Here is a 20,027-nt window from a genome sequence, read left to right as displayed (position 1 = left end):
CTTCGTAGTGCACGGGGCATCGTAAATCACGGCCATGTCACACTAGAGCAGAGCTTCACATCTTTAGTCATAACAGTCTAATGGCCTCAGACGTAGACGTCACTCTGATTGGACGTCGCATGTGGAAATAGGACTATTGGTCTGCACAGATTCTGTTTTCTGAAGGCCTTTTCTCCTCAAACAGAGGTGTCCAGTTTCTCAGTCTTCTGCTGGGCCTCTTCCTTCAGGAAAAGTCAGGAAGAGGCCTGTGCTGTGAGAAGGACCAGATCTCTCTTAGTTCATATCTGTTTCACAGAATTAAAATGGAAAGAGATGTATTTGTCTTTTTAGTGTTTGAGTCTATGTGGGCGATATTCGTCCACTCAAAAGGTTTCAAGTGCAAGACTCAGAGAGCGTGTTGCTATGGCAAAATGCATACTTTCAGTAAGCATTCCTCTGGTTGATGCTAAACATTCGGGTTTCGTCAGAGGAAACAAGCTATTGTGCTGACATGGGTCCTGCAGACCGGACCACCTCTTTAATTAACGTGAATCGTGTTCCGTTTTCTGGTCTGCAGCTTTGATGTTTGCATCAAAACAGTTCATTTGGTCGCAGTAAAAAGAACTTGAACATCCGCGTTATTGTGGAAGAAACAGGGTTGTTTTGTTGACCTTTTCCAGTGTATAGACCCTGAATGGCACCAGGAAGTTTTATTCTATGTTCTCTCTATCCGCTCTGTTTCTGTGGTCTGCTCTCCCCCGGCTGTGTGGTCCCTGGACCTGCTTTATGGGCTGACAGCAGTGGCTCTTACACAACCAGAGATCTGGAAATAATCCGCCTGTCTTAAAGAGCTCATTTAGTCTGGAGATGGAGTCTTCAGCGATGAAACAGTGTGTGTGTGTGTCTGTGTGTGTGCGTGCGGTGGTGGACCGAATCCTCTGTGCCTACTCATAAACAAAGACTCAGAGGGAAGAGTCTCTACTTACAAACACTTGCAGACACTGTCCTAATATCCGATGACAGATTGCTTCTCTGTGTTTAATATGGAAACCAGTCGCCCCCTGCTGGCATAAACAAATAATAAACTTTGCAATTCAGAGGTGTCGGTACATCCCCTGAAGATTTATTGTACAGTTTGTGTGCTCCAGTAAACTTTGTCTGCTGCACTTGAAAAGGAAGTGTTTAACATGTTGAGGTGATTACTGTGCCTGGAATAAAGACCTCATTAAAAGGGGTGTATCACTCATCTGAGATGTTTTATGTTTATTTTTTATCATCATAGATGCGTTGAGCGCCGTGCCATCTGTAATATAAAAGATGTTTCAGAGAAGCATTCCTGAAACGTTTTCCCCAAAGAAAGAAATATGTTGCCATGGTGTCTGCAATTTCTATCGCAACAATAAAGAGAAAATAATTAACGATTTTGCTACAGTACCACCACAGACCTAATGTACAGCTGGGTTAAAATGACAGCATTCATAGTGGACTGGCTTTAATAACATTGCAGCCTAACCACTACAGAGGCAGGCAAAGACGTCACGCTGTCAGCGTGGGAACACAGCAATGGCCATGCCAGAAACTGCTGAGCAGGGAGGATGCTTTTCACAATGTGAGGCCTTCAGGGCAAAAAAAAAGGAGGAGTGGACAGCATCATCAACTGTAGCTGTAGAATGAGGGTATGATGCATAAACTGTAGGGAAACACCCCGAGTACTGTGGCATTTAAAATACATAAAACCACCAAGTTACACAGTTATGTTGCCCTCCCAATTTGTGGCTTCCTTTGGTAACATGGTCCACTGCTTTCCTTAGATAGAAGAGGTATAGCACATAAATTAAATAAAAAAAACAGCTGGCTGCTGCAATAATTGGGACAGACTCTACCCAAACCTTTACCAGATTTTCTCATATATTACTGCAAAAGAAAAGAGAAAAAAGAAATGTCTGCAACCGCTGTCAATCACTCAAACTTTGTCAGCGCAAAGAGCAGCGCTTCTGTAAATAAAAACAAGAATGGAAAAACTTTTTTATATTGCATAATACAACTATTATTCTTTAGTTGGAATGTGATCTCTACAGTGACAAATTCAGCGATCAAAAATAAGCCGTGAATAAACACAGTCATTCTTTCCTGCTCTGGTGAAGTCATACTTAAGGACAATATTTAGGCCTCAGTAGTGGAAAGGCACATTTATCCCGCTGCCTCTGGCTAGGTTCTTGTGTATTGGAGGCACTATGTTTACCAAACTTAGTGAGTGTCAATTGACTCTACCCACACTTAAACGATTTCTGTCTCTTGTTGAGAATGAGAAACAGACCCTTACACTGGCATCTCCTTGCATCAGCAGCGATACTGTAGGTATGTGTACATGTGTGTTTGGGGGGGGGCAGAGTAACCTGGCTTTGTTTTGCCATGTCTTGGTGGGGTCTGTTGACTCAGCAGGTGCTCTAATTACCGGCTCTCTGTGCCCCCTCTTCCCCCTGAAACAGAACGGCCTCCGAGCTGCCTCCGACTTTGATGTGGCCCAGATCCACCGCACATGTGGGACATGAGCTCACTTAACGAACGCAGACGCTCTGCAAATGAACAGCCGCAGCGTGGTACTGCAATTTGATATTTGTATTTCCAGTAGGTGGTAAGACAGAGAGGGAGAGTAGGAGGAGAGAGTGAGAGATGAGGAAGGGAAGAGAAAGAACTAAAAAAAAAATAAGAAAAGTTGGCATGTCGACCTTTTCCTCTCCTCTTCTGTGAAGCTGCCAGTTCTAACCAGTCGGATGTTTTATCTCGGCCCACAGTGTGCCCGGACGGATTTTACGGTCTTGACTGTGGCCAGATGTGCGAGTGCAGGAACGGTGCCCACTGCCACCACATCACAGGAGCCTGCCTGTGCACCGCCGGCTGGGCAGGACCACACTGCATTCTGGGTAATGGAAGCCACATCATTAAAACGGGGTGTGAGGGAGGCCCTCGCTGCAGCCCATCACGACATCCTCTCCTTAAACACATCTACGATGTGTTTGTGAACAATTATCTCTATAATGAGACTTTGCCATTTACTTTTTTTAGGGATGAGTAAGGGTGGAGAAAGGAGGGACAAGAATACCCTCCGGCACACATGGTTGAAATGACGTCTATTCTGGATAAATGCACCCACGTGTTTATATCAATCAACATTAGGAAAGGGAGAAGACTCTTTAGTAGCTAACCAATGACTGCTCTCATGCTAAAGTTTCTTGCTGTTATTTTAATGAATCCAATGAAATGCCCACGAAAGTTCTTAGTCTGTCATTCTGCAGTCCTATTCAAGACTTTCCTTTTGCCACAGCCATTTTGTGGTCCTGACTACTACAGCCGGAGTCAGCAGAAAGCCACTCGCAAGACTTAATGATGCATCTCTGTCATTAGTGCATTTTCCCTCTTTCTTGAGACTCCAAATGTCACTTTGGACTTTCATCATTAAGGAGGCGCTCACAGTTTGTGTGCTGGAAATGTCTCAAATGTCCTTGAGCTCTTTAGTCTCATACATTTGCTGCAAATATTGCTGCAGTTGCATTTTAAGTTAATACTAATTGTCCTCTGTTTGTACTATGTTATCGTGTCTGTGTTGTTTGTGTGGGTAGAATGCCCGGACGGCAATTTTGGGGAGCACTGCAGTCAGACCTGTGAGTGTCAGAACGGAGCCAGGTGTGACCACGTCACTGGGCGATGCAGCTGTGCAGCAGGGTGGACTGGAGTCAGCTGCCAACTGCGTGAGTAGCTAATCACTCAGCATGACAAACCCTGTCAAAGGTTTTGCTGCTGTTTTCTTAAAGGGCAATACCGGTGGGTTTGCATGTTTAAGCTTGTGTAGTACAAATTACCTATACTTTACATCAACCATTTTACAAAACATGCTACTGGGTTTTGGAAAGTTGGATGTATTATATGAGCGGTTTTTATTCATTTTCATGCAATATATTGATTAGTAGACTCTACCAAGTTGTGTAACTTGATGTTAGACAGTCACTCTGCAGTCTGTGCATACAAGTGATTATCAATAACATAACTGCCTTCCTTATAAAAGAGACAAAACTCAGCCAATTGAACAAAAATGATCGACACTCAATAAAACGAGCTACTGACACCAAAACGCCTGAAACGCTTAGAATCAACAGTAAATAAAATCATCACCAAAGCAGACAAGGTGGACATGTAAACAATATAAACTCCACAGCAGATGCAGACACACATATCAAAGCAAATTAAAGACTGCACAGTTTTGACGCACTGTAAAAGGCGCACACACTGCACATTCATTACTCTGTAATGAATGTGACTAGAAGTGTACGATACTTGTGTTAGTACTTAAATAAACTCACTATACTCTACTGTGTTATGTGTGTGAGTTCAGCCTGTCCTGCAGGACAACACGGGGAACACTGTTCTGGTCAATGTCTGTGTCGAAATGGAGGCTCTTGTGATATTATGACTGGCCATTGCTCCTGCCCGCCCGGCTGGACTGGAGCCGCCTGTGAGTTAGGTGAGTCCTACAGTACAATGTATTACATTGTGAGGAAGCTAAGGGAGACTCATGACTCTTAAAGCTATTTACAACCTTTTGTATTTCTGAAATAAGAAAGTCTTGAATGCAACGTCCATCTGAGGTTTCCTTTCCCTCTCTCCTAGAGTGTGAGGAAGGACGTTATGGAGAGAACTGCATTCAAGCCTGCGGATGTACGAATGGAGGGAGATGTGACAGAGTGACGGGAAGATGTATGTGTCTGCCAGGTTGGATAGGAGAGCTCTGTCAGTCAGGTGACTCCCAATCAGCACTGTTGCATTACAGCATATTAGTTCTTATTTAGCTTTTTTATTTATTTATTTATTCATTGTTATAGTACAGACAGTTTGATCTGCAATTTCTTTTTTATCTGCCTGATTGAGATGTATAGATGTATAGATAGATTTCCCTCTGTGCTGCATTTACAAATATTTATGTAAAGCATCAGCAACGCAAAAGTGAAAGTTTACTTACTCCTGGAATCATAATACTTTATGGTTCAAAACACTTGGTGCCATTAAGGGTAAATAAGCATAAAAGTCAGTATTTCATAATGTGTTGTTCTCAGAGTTTAACATTGTGTGCTGAATGCTTAAGTTTGTGTCTTTTCTTTTCTGGAGCCTGTTCTAAGGGATTCTTTGGAGAGGGCTGTGAGCAGAGGTGCGACTGTGTCCATAGTTCAAGTTGCCACCATGTGACAGGCCGCTGTGAGTGCGAGCCAGGCTGGAGGGGAGCCAGGTGTGACAGACGTGAGTGTGTGTACAGGACCGAGGAAATTGCAAAGGAAAGAAAGAGGCAATTGGGGAGCACTGAACATGAGAGAAAACTGACTGATGTGTACCTGCTTGTGTATGTCGACACACAGCCTGCCTTCCGGGGTCCTACGGCGCTTCCTGTGCCCAACGGTGTCAGTGCCAGGCCGGGGTGTCCTGTCACCATGAGACGGGGAGGTGTGGGTGCCCAGCTGGACTCACGGGGCCTGGCTGCGAGAAAAGTAAGAATGACGAGAAAACATAAATTAACGAAATAAGTCTTTAGTGCACAAGTATTAATTTGTAGCATTTTGATTTGCTCAATTGTAAAAGGCAAATCCAATTGTTACACAATGTCACAACTGGTGATTGAGAGAGCCTTGGCACATGGCTATTATCACTGTCATGCATTTAAAACCATTTGGCGGACATATGGGCTTTGTTGATAGAACACTGTCATCCCTAAACGCACCACTCCCATCAGGAAGGGAAAGGCATCATGGGAGTAAAGTTATCACCAAGAATCATTCTGTTAATACTGATTAAAATTTCTTTCTTTTTTTTCCTCCCGGTCCTCCTGGGAAAGATTACCGTTTATTCTATTCCAGGAAATGCACTCTGCACCGGCACTAAACCCCTCACTGTCACAGGACTTTATGCTAATGTTTCATTATGAAGACCATACCCTTTAGGACTGTATACGAGCAGCTTCGCCGCTCTCCACCCCTTCTACCTCCCCCCTCTCACCACCTCAGCTCCCTTCCTCTCCTCGCGCCCTCCCCAGACATCTGATAAATGTTACACACCAGTTGCCAAGTAAAACAGAAGGCATTGTTTTTGTCTCCTCGGCGGCGGATAAGGGCCTTTGGAAGGCAGACATGCATAATGACAGCGCCGTAATTGCCTCTTTAGTCTGGAGTTCTTTCTTATCTGTCCCCCACGCTGCCTGCTGCTGCCTGACTGAGTAGCTGAGTGCTGCGGTCTCACCCGAAAAACATGTTTGGTTCACAGATTCATCTTGTTGGCCATGTCTGATTGTTTGTGGACTCCATTCATTATTGTGATGACTGTATATGGATGTACGCAGAAAGGCTGTGTGAAAGAATGTCCCACTGTGTCCATTGGGGTTTGGACACCAGAGAGAGTAGTTGGGAGTTTTGTTTTTTGTTACCAGTCAACACTGAATGCCCAAGTATGTTCACAGAGTAATCTGAGGAAGGAGAGCGAAATGGCGCGTGTCTTTGTTCCCACAAACTACTGTAACTTATTTATATTTTTTGCTCCAGAAAATGTTCACTTTGATACCATTTACACTTCACTTAAGGTTATTTTGTTTTCCTAATCAAATAACCCTACTTAATAGCTAGCTAGCATTAGCTTGCCAGCTAACATTACTGTAGTTGTGGAGCTGTTAGCAAAACTAGGTAGCTTAGTGGGCAAAGTAAAAAAGAGAGTCATATTTGAAAGTGAAATAAACATTACAAACTAATAATCTAGGTGTGGAATTGAACCCTTCACTTTCGTCACATCAGCCTTCTATCTATACTCAATACCCCATACTGACAAAGCAAAAACTGGAGAAGTTAGCAAATTTCGTTAAAAGAGAAAAATTAAATATAACATTGTATTTAGGACCTTAACTCAGTACTAGTTAAATCATCTTTGGCAGTAATTACATTATATGTTGAACAAAAGCCATTTAGATTCTAATACAGGTAATTTTGACCCACTTATTGAACACAGTATTTTCAAATGACCTATGCATCTAAGGGTTAAGGCTTTTTCCCCCTGCATTTCATATGCTCACTTCTTCCTATATTTAAACAAATAGTCCAACTGTTGTGTATATGTGATATATTTCTGGATGTATCATCCCAGCTTGTCCTACTGGCATGTTCGGGCAAAACTGCAGCAAGCTGTGCCAATGTTCAGGAGATCAAGAGCAGTGCCATCCTGTGACGGGGAAATGTAGCTGCTTACCTGGTTACTACGGGGCACGCTGTGAGCTACGTAAGTGCAATATGTGGACTAATATGAGGCATGCGTTAACAAACCTGTAGTAAAACAGGTAGTTGGGTGGGAGAAATGTGGTGGCTGTGTTTATATTTGGCCCAATTTTGTAGATTTCCATCTAAGTCAAAGTCATTTTTTATGATAGACTGTAAAATGTTCATATTTTTACAAATAATTTCCTTGTTACTTGTCAGCTGTATCCTGCAAGTTAAATACCCTAAAAGTCTCAGTCACATAACAACGATGACCTTGTCCCCCTATTTTCAATTCCCTTTCCGACTCATGACTGTGGTTCTTCTCCAGGATGTCGAGCGGGGACCTTTGGGCCAAACTGCAAGTCCAGATGCAGCTGCATCAATGGTGGTCGCTGTGACTTCAGGACTGGAATCTGTTACTGTCCTCCTGGCTTTATTGGAGCTGACTGCAGCTCAAGTGAGTCAAGAAATCTTGCACCTGTCTGTACTCCAGAATGAAAGTCTTTCTGCACCCCTTTGTTATCATTTTAGGAAGTTAGTGTTTTAGGGATGTTGGTGATTTCAGTAACCTTGTTAAACTGGGGAATCCTGGCTTATGAAAAGAAAATATGTATCTTTATAACCTTTGTGTGAATGAAGACATGTTAATTTTTGCAGGCTGTCCGATTGGGTACTATGGGAAGGACTGTGCTAAGCTGTGCTCCTGTGGGGAAGGAGGGCAGTGCCACTCAGTAAATGGGAAGTGTATCTGTGCCCCTGGTAGGATGGGACCGTCCTGCCAACAAGGTAACACTAAACATATACGGATGTATAGCTTGTTTATGCTTTTAGTTGTGACACACCAGTCCTTGTTGTTAATGATATCACTGTTACCAGGTTTATTCGGTGCATGTTATGCGAGTATGAATCATTTTATTAGTCAATTTTAGTCCAAAGAATATATATATATATATAAATATTTAGATATTATACAAGCAATATATTAACACTACTACCTTGCACCAGTACAGATTCTCAAAAAGCACAGACACGATATACACAAATACAAAGGCGACGGCCAGAGTCGGCGGCTCTATTCGCTCTGTTCTGTGACTTTGTGTCTGACAAAAGTGAGAGTGAAATACAACTATTTGATGAACGCAAACGGGCCAAGGTGTTTGTTTTCAGGACTAATGCAAGACGGAAAGCAATGGATTGACATAGACTATTGATTAAATATTGAATTTAAAATTACTGGGCAAAAGTTTGATGAACATCTCTCAGTAGGTAATAACCATCAAGTATTAAGTCAAGCCATAGCATAGTATACATATTATTTTACATTTCAAAATATGTAAAGGGAAATCTAGGGGAGCTGCACAGCTATAGGCCTGTACTTTTTATTTTACTATTTGAGTCATTCAACTGCAGCCATTGCCTATAGGCTCATGTCTGGAAAGCTAATCGTACTGTATATTATTGTGAGGACTGGACTAGATACCAGGCAGCCAAGCTAAAGCTCAGTTATATACATGTTCAACAATTTCTTATTTGTTATTGCTGATATTCACTCATCTCAATGTTCTATAAAAAAATATTAGATTCAATGAATATTGCTTCTTTATACCTCTTCTATTCTGTATAGTGTTTCTCATAATTTTTCTCACACAAGCATGGTCAGATAAAAGTATCTAACCTGTTAAAATGCACCAGAATACAGGAAATTACATCTACTCTGTTAAAAAAATATAGTTAGATTATTGGTAGTTAGTGGCAGTAGTTAAGACGTGCAGAAGTAGGGATACTTAGTTATTGTGAGTATTAGCCGAGGATTTAGAGAAACAAAAATACAATTAATGGTAAAGGAAGTGGGGTTGAAAGTATTCACATTTTGAGGCAAGAAGAAATCACTATGTACTGAATAACAAGAGGCAAGTCATTGTTCAACTTTGAGTAAAAATGTATCACAAGTATCAAACATGGTTTGTTTTTTATCTTTTTATCTTTTATCCTGCTGTTGAGTACTCAAAGAGTTACCGCTGTGGCTGACATGCATCAGTGGGAACCACTGGCCCTGATGAGTTCTTCAGAAATAGGGGCCCTAACTGGAAAGTGAGAGACCACTATAAACGAGGGAGCATTTTTCATCATATCTCACTGTATATTTAAGTTACAAATTCTCCATTTCCTGCTTGTGAGGCCTCTGATGATCACAGGGTTGTTTTCCCGGGAAACAGTTGCAGAGTTTGGCTTTCCTAATCACTCCCTTTATCAGCAATTCAGCTGGAATTGCAAGCGGGGATTTCCATTACTGCCTGCACTAAATGTCCTCTCCTTTAGTCTCCTGCATTGGACATACCACCTCTTAAGTTCCTCTTGTTGAATGTTTACAGAAACCTATAAGTAGCTCGTTCTCTGTGCTCCGTGTCGCTGGATTTGGCAAGGAAGCAAATAAATAAACAGGAAAATCAAAGACTGCTTGCTTATTGTTTTCCCAATCTAAATTACCCAGAGAAACATGATTATTCTTTTATATCAGTGCCAAATTAGACTACATAGCCATCTCTTTAATGAACTGTTGCTTGAATAAACACGAATGTGGTCAGTGCAATTTGTATATATGCGTGTGTGTGAAAGAGATGGACAAATAGAGCACACGCTGTGTACTTGTGTGTTGTCCGTGTATTTTACTGATTGCTGTGTAGAAGAACTGTCTTGTCCTGATATTCTCTGAATGTTTCTTTAGCATGTCCTAGGGGACGCTACGGCCTGCAGTGCAGAAACACGTGCAGCTGTCAGAACGTGGGTCTGTGTGACCCCGTCGACGGGTCTTGCAAGTGTGGACTCGGCTGGACCGGACCCCGCTGTGACACTGGTACAACATCACAGGCAACTTCATAGACACAACAGAAAATAGTCTGAAATGAACAAATCAGTATGCTGTTCACATGGAATCAAAAACTTCAAAAAAAAATGACCAACATCAAAATGAATTCTGCTGAAATGAAGACGTGTAACTTGGTTTGCGTGTGTGTTTATGCAGCTTGTTCACAGGGAAAATATGGGCTTGATTGTGCACAAGACTGTCCATGCCTCAACAATGGGACCTGTGACCGTTTTACTGGTGGCTGCAGCTGTACTGCTGGATTCTACGGCCACTCCTGCCAACACAGTATGCAAACACTCACATCTAATATCCAAAAACATGATAATGAGGTTTCCAGTGGCCTCACTGACACTTGTAAAAGTTTTCCTTGTAAAAAATGTGTCTTTAAGATGACCATTTTAACCATAAGCTTAAACAAGTAGCCTCTACCTGAATTAATTGTCTTGTGTCTCCTTTAGAATGTCCACCTGGGTTCTTTGGAGTGAACTGTGCGCATATGTGTGACTGTAAAGTGGGGAAAACATGTGACCATGTGACCGGCCAATGTGTGTGTCCACCAGGTTACTATGGCCCACAATGCCAAAGACGTGAGTATATACACGACTATCAACTAAAATCCATAAAACTACATTTAAACATGTTCAGTGGGCTGCTAGAAAGACCAGATGGGTCAAAAATAAATGTAAAGTTAACACACAGAAGTCTCCTTTAAAGAAAATATATCTCCTCTTTCAAGTATTTGATAGGGTTTTGAGTTACTTGCAGAGAAACAGTATCCAGCACACATTCTCACACGTCTGTGCACATTAATAAACAGCCACCTGGATGCCCAGCTGCAATAAGACACGGGCAGATAGGAGCATACATGAATAGGAGATTTCCCGAAAAGAGAGTGGTGTCAGTGTGTTCTGGCAGGCAGACAGACAGGCTAGTAGGTAGGTGGGCAGGCAAGCAGCCTGGTTATTTGATGAGAGACAGGTGTTTCCCCGACTGCTTAATGCATTCCTGTTACATCCTTGTGCCCTCCTGCCTGCTCGCGGGGCTCTCAGCCGCAGTGTGAGCGCCTAAATGGCCACTTCAGTCCCAGCAGGAGACACCGTATGACTGAGCATTGCAGACCAGCTGCAGCCACAGGCTCCAGAGACGAGTCTGGCTCTCGTCTGTGTACACTACATGCACTTGTGCACTCCGTGTTAATCTCTATAAACAAATTAACTGCATTAATGTGCAGGAAATGTAGGAAAAGTGACAAGATTTGGGCATCAGAATTAGCTTGTAAACTGGATACTCAAAACTCCAACTAGGGTCTTGAATCTCAAGCTGCCAATTGGACTGTCAACAACGAACAATGCATGGAAAAGGAAGTCTTTTTGCACAGGAATTAAGATTAACAATCAAACCACTAAAGTAGATTTTAGTTCAAGGCCTACCTTTTTCTGTCTAAAAAAACCAAGTTCACCAACAAGCCAGTAGTCCATCCTTCTTGCATAATGAAGGACAGAGTGTCATATAATTAATGAAGACAATGAAAGTGCTCTTAACTATAACCAAACATCTGTTTTCAGGGTGTGAATCTGGCAGGTTTGGACTGAGCTGTGTTCAGTCCTGTGACTGTGCTGGCGATTCACCGTGTGACCCGTCGACCGGACGGTGTCTCTGTCCCCCAGGAAGGACAGGACAGAGGTGTGAAAAAGGTAAAGGTGGCCTTGAGGGAAACACGCTTTTATTAGTATGACTAACAAAAATGAAAAATCTAATTGAATAAGCAGATTGTCAGAAATCGCCGCCTTTATCCATGAAAATTTCATGTCACAATTATAGTGAACAAAATGATCAGAAAATGTTCACAAAGTACTGATATACACATTTACATTATTATTAGTAGTAGATGTTGTAGTAGTGGTAGTATTCTCTCTCCCACACATAATCTTCTGTGTTGCTTTGGAGTAATTTCAACCAGCCTAAATTGTAAACACACTGCACTGCTCCATTAACAGCTATAACGTCAATGCTTATGTCACACTCACTGAAACACATGCACAGTCTCTCTTTCCACCAACCGCAAACTCGCTACAGCAAAGTTACGCCGGGCTTGCAAATCACTGGCGTTGATCAAACACGGTGTTAATGGTTAATAGAATTTGAAAGGTGATACTTTCTGTCTGGGATTTTAACATGTTTATTCTTAAAAATGTAACTGGCACATCCCTTGTTTGTGTTGCAAACTCTTTCCTTTTTTAAACCTTCCTCACTCTACCACTCTGTCTTTTCTGTCTCAGACTGCGGTGGAGACCGTTTTGGCCCTGACTGCTCCCTGCCGTGTCAGTGCTCCCACAGGGCCCGCTGTGATGGGCTGAGTGGGCGATGCCTCTGCCCGCTCACCTGGCTGGGTCCCACCTGTGGCGAAGGTAAACCTTAACCAAACATAAGCTTAACCTTTTCAAATAATCTTCATTTCATGTTAGGGCAAGTTTATTCTGCAATCATTTGAGCACTGAATGTACTTGACCCCGACATGGAATGAATATTCTTTGATAGATTCGATTTGTAGCTTTTATGTGAATTTTTTATGTTTTTATTTTTTTTCCCTTTTTTTAAAGTCTATTTTCTGTGTTTTTATGTACACTGCAAGATCAGGAACCCTTGTGTAATAGATTTAAAATCTCAAAGGATTATACTGGAGAAATAAAGTTTGAATAATAAAATGTAAAAAGCTTCAAATGCTACACACACACACACACACACACACACACACACACACACACACACACACACACACACACACACACACACACACACACACACACACACACACACACACACACACACACACACACACACACACACACACACGACTTGGGTTGTCAAGCCAAAGCAAAATGGACACACACACACACACGGGTCACAGGCTGTAAAGCTGAACCAGCTTTAGTGAAATACTGTGTCATGAAGTGCGAGAGGCTGAGCCCCATCACTCGGTGTGTCACCCTGTCTCCCTCAATAGCTGCTCCTGTCTCCTGACAGTTATTTTAATCTGCACCCAGCATGGAGCCGGGCTCGAGCCTGTCTTCATTTTACCTCCTCAAAGCCGAGCACACGGGAGACTACGTACCAGTTACTTCTCCTCCAAAACCCCAGAACATTTGCTTTTGATTTTAAAATAGTGCTGATGTCTTCTTGCCATTTCTTTTTTCTCCTTTTCAGCACTGCTACACCAAACACCAGCACCGTTGAACTTTTCTGTGTCCCAAAGAAAGAGAAGAGCAGGCAGCAAAACCACATAACCAAAGCAGAGGCGCAAAGTCCTGACTGGACGTTCAAACACGGGACTTGGCTCTGTGGAGCATTACTCAGATCATCTTGGTAAAGGTGATGCTGGTAATAATATGTTTTTGTGAAACTGGTACTCAGTTGTCAGAAACTGGCACTCCATCACCGAGCCTGGAGCTCGAGGTAATCATCACCCAGTGGACCTGGCATGTGAGGGGCCCTCAAAAGGACCATAAACTCTTAACCTACCCCAGACTGTCTAAGATTTAAAGTCCAGACTTACACAGACTTCTTAGCAATACACACAAATACCTGCATCACATATGTGGCTATTGATGATTGAAAGGGTTCATTTGCTTTCCAGTTTTACATTTAATGAGCTGTTTAAGTTTCTCTCCTAAGGGCTTTTGGACAAGATGTGACTAAATCTGATATTCTCTTGTCACTGGAGAAACTTAATGGTTAGCATAACTGAATAACAAGCAAAACAAAACAAAACACTATACCAAGCATATTTCTGATGAAAATCAAATGCCTCTTATACAGATTTAGAAAAATACTGATAAATTATTTTCTCATTCTGGAAAATAAAACACCAAGATCTACGCATATAGTAAGCTACAAAAACATGGTCCAATAAGAAGACAGAGAGTTTTTCCAAAGTTAAATTACTTCAAGAAATCCAGATCTATCAACATACAAAAAGATGCAAAGCACAGTGCTTGCATCTTCATCAAACTATTATGTAATTTACTTCCATAATACAGAAAGAATGGTATTACCTGCATATATGTCTTATGTGTGTGTTTATTCCAGCACTTGCAGTTTTATGCGCAAATATTATCTTTTCATTTCACACATCTGCCTTGTATTTTTTGCGAAACTGCATCATTTCCCGTTAGAAAGTAACTCAGATCATTGGTTTGTTTGTTTGTTTACAGATTACTCTAAACTTTGACGAGAATAGACTCATAATAACTCATTTTATTGGCCCTTTACAAACTGGAAAAATTAATTACAACCATGCTCCATCTATTAGCATTGATCATGGGGTTTTCTTGTTCCAGTGCAGCGTGCTGGTTGCGAATTACTGCAGGCGCAAACCTTGCATGCGTTGCATTTGTTTCAGACCTGTGTCAGCAGCTGATACAGAGTTTGTGAGGCTTAGAAAAAATGATCGAATTGATGTTGATACTTTTTTTTTTGCAGTACCTGTACACATTTCTCTTACTGCCAACATTAGAACCTTTTTTTCCCAACAAAATTAGTTCCCTATCACTACTGCTATACATGTATATTTGATTTAAATGAGGGTGTTTCTTTTTTTGCAAAAACTGTATTTGTTTTATATCTCAGGTCAGTGGCAGTTATCAGTCATAACCTACTGTGCTCATTTCCTGGCAAACCGATGTCAGTGGTGCTACATTGATACATTTTGTTGTGTAAAATTGATAAACTTTTTACAGTCATCTTTTCAACGGTCTTTTTACTATATGTGGTTGTGTTTAGACGAAAAAGCATCATGAACCAAATAAATAACGACAAAACCATCTGTGGACACCTGCTTTTAAATGTCTGTTTTGTAATCTTGCGCTTTGAATGCAGCGTTGCATGGTATTGATTTCTGTGACCCCTGAGTGGGGTGGGAGGGTGCAGTAAGGTGTGGAGGCAGAGAAAGGGGGGAGAGAGGTTCCAGCTGTCATAGAGACCTATGGGACCCTGTGTGTGTGTGCATATGTCAGTGTGTGTTTTTGTGCGAGGCTACTACCAGGCATCTCTCATCAGCCAGCGAAGGGTCAAGCATTAAGGCCAAGCCCGCCTTCCTGACAGTAGTCCAAAACTGGTTGTGGGTGTGGGAGGCACCTGAGCAGGGTGGTGTAAGGTGTGTGTGAGTGCCTGTTCTTCTTCTCTGTGTGTGTGTGGGGGGTGTCAGTGTCAGAGAAAGCTTGCTCTCCCTGAGGCATTTTTCAAGTGCGCTGGAGCATATTCTCCTCCATCGGCCAAAGGCGGCTGAGGGCCGGCAGAGGCAGGCAGGTGCCTGGACCAACCCTGCACCCCATTTCCAGCATCCCCCGGTGTGAGTGATGGGTGAACGGGCCCGGCTAGCGGAGGATGGAGCCCCCCACACCCACTCTCCGGTGTGGCTGATGGATGGGGGGCCGCTCCAGCTCGCCCCGTGTTGTGACAAGCAGCAGATGTTCTCCAATAATGTTTATCGGCCAGGCCTTCATCTTCAGATGACACACACCTGTTTCCAGTCAAACAGGCCCGGAGAGGCCATCCATCTACAGAGCCCTGGGTGGCCACTGCACCGCTGGATCAGCCCTCCACCAGAGGTGTAGAGCATACTAGCCTATTGTACTCAAGTAAAAGTATTGTTACTTTAAATATATATATTCCTTTTTATTTTTCATCTATAGATTATAGATTGCATTAGATGTCAATTTATAATCAGACAGGTGTACAACAACAAGACCCCCTCTGTCCAATCCAACAAACAGACACTCTGCAGCCTGTGCATACAACTGATTATCAGATATAAATATTTACAGTCTTCCTCAGTGTAGCCTCACAGGAATTACTCAGATTATCTAACAAAAACAATCGACAATAAACGTTATACTTCTCATCCGGAGAGTTCAGTGTGTTGTTGTGCTCACCTGTCTGAAGTCCTCCACAGCCTGCTCCAACTTCGACTCATCTGCTCGTTCCTGTTTATAGGACAACATAACCAGTCCACTCGGCCTCCTTGTCCCAGTATAACCAGTCCACTCGGCCTCCTTGTCCCAGTATAACCAGTCCACTCGGCCTCCTTGTCCCAGTATAACCAGTCTTCTCGGCCTCTCCGGTCCCACTGCGCTCCTCAGATTCAAAACGTTTTGAGTCCTCACACACCTGGCTGGAGGTAGATGTTCCTCAGTGGATGATCCACCAAAGAACATGACAGCTTTAGCACGTTAGACGGATCCAGCGTGCGCAAACTGTACAGGTCACGATCACTGTGGGTGTGTTTACTTTGCGTGCTCGCGAATTAATTAAGATTGATGCACTTTTTTTTTTTTAAATATACTGAGGTATAATAATGCTATTTATAACCACACATCATATGGTACTAATTTGATTGTGATAGCTCCGGCCGTGAAATCGGCGACCCATGAACGCATACATTCCTAACAGGTCATTTCAGGCGAAGGTGTGCGTGCTCTCTGAGCCCCGCCCTCCCGAGGCCCCGCCCTCCCGAGGCCGCAGACTCACCTGCAGCTTCTTCTCTGCCGCAGCTGCTGGTTTGTCTCCTTTCTTCTGTTTCATTTTCACGCAGTTTATCAGGATATTTTTCATGTGACTTTTGTTTTACTCTGTAACGTGTGCGACCTGAAAAGTAGATAAATACCATACTTGTGATCATGGATGGATTACTCACTCTGGGCCTACCAGACACAGACCCAGGGGCCCGGTGTGAGGGGCCCCCCTGGAATTCACCTGCAAAATGTCACTTGAAGAGCCACCAACTACCCCGAAGAGATGTAAAATGACCACAAAGAAAGTTAGTCGACTGCAAAGTGACGCATAAAAACAATAAGAAAAACAAAAAAACACAATTGCAAAGTGACGCATTAAAAACAATAACAAAAACAAAAAAACACAATTGCAAAGTGACAGACAATAACTACCAAAAGGGGTAAAACAACCACAAGGTCTGTGTCTTGCTCCTTTAGATGGTGGAGCATTTTGCATGTCCATGCTAATGGGCCAATCATCTCATAGTCCACCCAGCTAGTGATGAATAGGACATAAGTTAAAAAAAAAATAAAAATACAATACATCAAAAAGTGGATTTTTTATAGTAACAAGAGTAAATTAAATTTGTTACTTTCACGACTGCCCTCCAGACATCATTCTGGGTGCCACAGCAGACAACTGTGCCACAAATGAATAGCTGACAGGCCAAAAAAATATTACCTACAAATATACAGTGTGAAGCAGTGGTTTTCCTTTTTTTTTTTTTGTGGCTGATTCAGACATTATTTTGGTTTACAAAAATGATCTCAGCACTTCGACAGCCACTTTTGTTTTATTACAAGCACATGAACAAAGATGCTCTTTGTGCTAAAAGTCTTTTTTTGGGGGAAAAAAAGGCCTACTGTTGTATGCATGCTGGCTCATCAGGAGTGCTGGAGAGAGAGAAGGGTGCAGGAAACTGCAGATGAAATAGCCCGTAAAAGGTAAGATCGCATCAAGGGTACTTTTTCGCCGTAATTAAGCATAAGCAACTCTTTGCAAAAGAGATTCTATCACTTAACTGCCATCGCTAGCAAGTCCCAGAGATCATTTCTGCTCCTCTGCGTTGAACCAGATCTCCCAGAAGGCCAAAGTGTTTTGAACTCCAGCTGACAAAGCTGTTGGCTCAGATAAAAGAATGAGAAGGGAAATCATTTCAGCACGTCCTGCACCATTTGTTAGGTTGTTGCCTGGAAAAATAAATGTCAAGGCTGCATAAGATACATATCAAGGAACTCTCCCACACTCTGAATCTGTGTGGTGCAAAGAAGGAACTTTGATTTAGGCTCGTCAGCATATGCCTGTACTTCAGCAGAAATGATCATCTGCCCTGATCTAACTAGAAAAAAAAAGAAAGAAAAAATATATATATGTATTGATATATGTATATCTTATATATAAACAGTTGAAATGTTAAAGTTGAACCTGATGTAGCCAGGTGTACATTAATATATTCACCACTGGATGGCGCTCAATAAAGGAAAAAGCATGGAGCCACTGAACGTACTTCAGATTCAACTGAGTGAATGTGAATAAATGGCTCATGATATAATGAGCATAATAAAGTTGAAATATAAAGATTTTGGCTGATAATGAATCAGATCAGAATCAGAATCGGTTTATTGCCAAGTAGGTTTGCACGTGCAATGAATTTGACCTGGTGATTGGTACATACCAATGAACACAGTGCAATAGTATATCACATAATTTAAAAATAAAAAGAGGATCATTTACAATAAAATAAACAAACAACCAACCAAACAAACAAACAAACAAATTAAGAGTATATTTAGATAAGTCTGTTAATAAAGTATTAAGTGTATATTTAAAGAGAAGAGTTGTGCAGGGTTATGTAAACGTCTGTAATGTCCTGGGGATGTTAAAGAGTCGGTGGGGGTCATATCATACATTTTATTGAAATCGTTCAGCAGAATCATAAACCTTAATCTGCTGTGCCCACTCTCTAACAAATGCAGCTGAAGGCCCCAATGAGCTTCTTTCTAATCAACTTTATGAGCAAAGATTGAGATGATCTCAGTATCAGGCTCCAAGTGGTTCTGCCACCACGCCTCTCCTGATTAGGGTCGTCATATTAAAACCATGTGCCCGACTGCTCCGCTCTGTCCTGGTCTGGTCTGGGACTTTGCTGAGTGTCCATCAATAACACTAATGACCCGTAGCCTCCAGGGAGAAAAACAAACGGCGTAATGAAACCACAACCATAAGCTCTGCTGCTTTCTAAGAAGGAGAGGGCTTTGGTGAGGAAAAGACAAGAAGTTAAGTGGAGACGAAGATGAAAAGGAGAAAGTCTGACTGTCCTGCAATCATCTGCTCTGCACACACACACACACACACACACACACACACACACACACACACACACACACACACACACACACACACACACACACACACACACACACACACACACACACACACACACACACACACACGCACACACTCAAGTGAGTACACAGACAGAGGAGGTGCTACCATTATTGTTAACACGACAAAAACTTGATGTGATGATTTGTGGAGTCTCCCCACCCAAACACACTTCCCACTCGTGCCAACTGTTAGCATGCGCCACTCCATACCATCCCTTCTGCCCCCTCCATCCCTCTTTAAAGGCTACACTCCCACACCCATCCATGCCTCCCTCTCCGAAAAAAATGTTTCCCCTGGCGTCTGAGTCAGCACGGGTGCCAAGTCAATCAGCGTGAGAGCTGCCAGCTGTGATGGCCTCTCACTCTGGGGGTGTGATGTATGTTCCAGCGAGGGGGCAGTTACATGCCACACGGGGTTGGCTGCGTGGACGGGTGGCAGAGGAGAGGAAGGGAGGGGAGGGGGTGGAGGGTGAGGAGAGAAAGAAGGAAGGTAGGAAAGGAAAAGAGGATGGAGGCCGAACAGGAGCAGTAATGAGGCCTGATGGATTCTGAGGCTGTGCCAGCTGCCCCATTAGCTGAGTGGCTCAAAGCCCCACGAAGCGTTGCCCACAGTGTGCCCACCCATCCACGCACACACACACACACACACACACACACACACACACACACACACACACACACACACACACACACACACACACACACACACACACACACACACACACACACACTGTAGGGACATAGCAGCTTGGGGATCCAGCCCCTTTGACACCCACACACACACACACACACACACACACACACACACACACACACACACACACACACACACACACACACACACACACACACACACACACACACACACAAACACACACTTCACATTTAACTGAAACAGATTGCATTGACTAATGCAGACTCTTCTGTCTGACTTCCTTTGCTCTTTAAACACACACTTAGACACCC

At 42.7% G+C, this 20,027-nt stretch overlaps 1 protein-coding gene across 1 annotated transcript in view; it reads left to right on the top strand.

Annotated features, from left to right (window-relative positions):
• megf6 (multiple EGF like domains 6) overlaps window positions 1–14,937 on the top strand; it is a 53,144-nt gene extending 38,207 nt beyond the window's left edge. Inside the window, exons 24-38 of the mRNA XM_054619220.1 lie at window positions 2,775–2,903; window positions 3,600–3,728; window positions 4,370–4,498; window positions 4,645–4,773; window positions 5,140–5,268; window positions 5,385–5,513; window positions 7,150–7,281; window positions 7,588–7,716; window positions 7,917–8,045; window positions 9,985–10,113; window positions 10,282–10,410; window positions 10,584–10,712; window positions 11,691–11,819; window positions 12,405–12,533; window positions 13,330–14,937. Coding sequence (XP_054475195.1) covers window positions 2,775–2,903; window positions 3,600–3,728; window positions 4,370–4,498; window positions 4,645–4,773; window positions 5,140–5,268; window positions 5,385–5,513; window positions 7,150–7,281; window positions 7,588–7,716; window positions 7,917–8,045; window positions 9,985–10,113; window positions 10,282–10,410; window positions 10,584–10,712; window positions 11,691–11,819; window positions 12,405–12,533; window positions 13,330–13,409 — 1,889 coding nt within the window. The 3' untranslated portion in view covers window positions 13,410–14,937. The remainder of the gene's footprint in view (window positions 1–2,774; window positions 2,904–3,599; window positions 3,729–4,369; window positions 4,499–4,644; window positions 4,774–5,139; window positions 5,269–5,384; window positions 5,514–7,149; window positions 7,282–7,587; window positions 7,717–7,916; window positions 8,046–9,984; window positions 10,114–10,281; window positions 10,411–10,583; window positions 10,713–11,690; window positions 11,820–12,404; window positions 12,534–13,329) is intronic.
• The last annotated feature ends 5,090 nt before the right edge of the window (window positions 14,938–20,027 follow it).

Source organism: Anoplopoma fimbria, chromosome 1 (assembly GCF_027596085.1).
Source record: "Anoplopoma fimbria isolate UVic2021 breed Golden Eagle Sablefish chromosome 1, Afim_UVic_2022, whole genome shotgun sequence".
Classification (NCBI taxonomy): Eukaryota; Metazoa; Chordata; class Actinopteri; order Perciformes; family Anoplopomatidae; genus Anoplopoma; species Anoplopoma fimbria.
The sequence above is the reverse complement of the archived record's forward strand: the minus strand, read 5'-3'. Positions and strand labels throughout refer to the sequence as shown.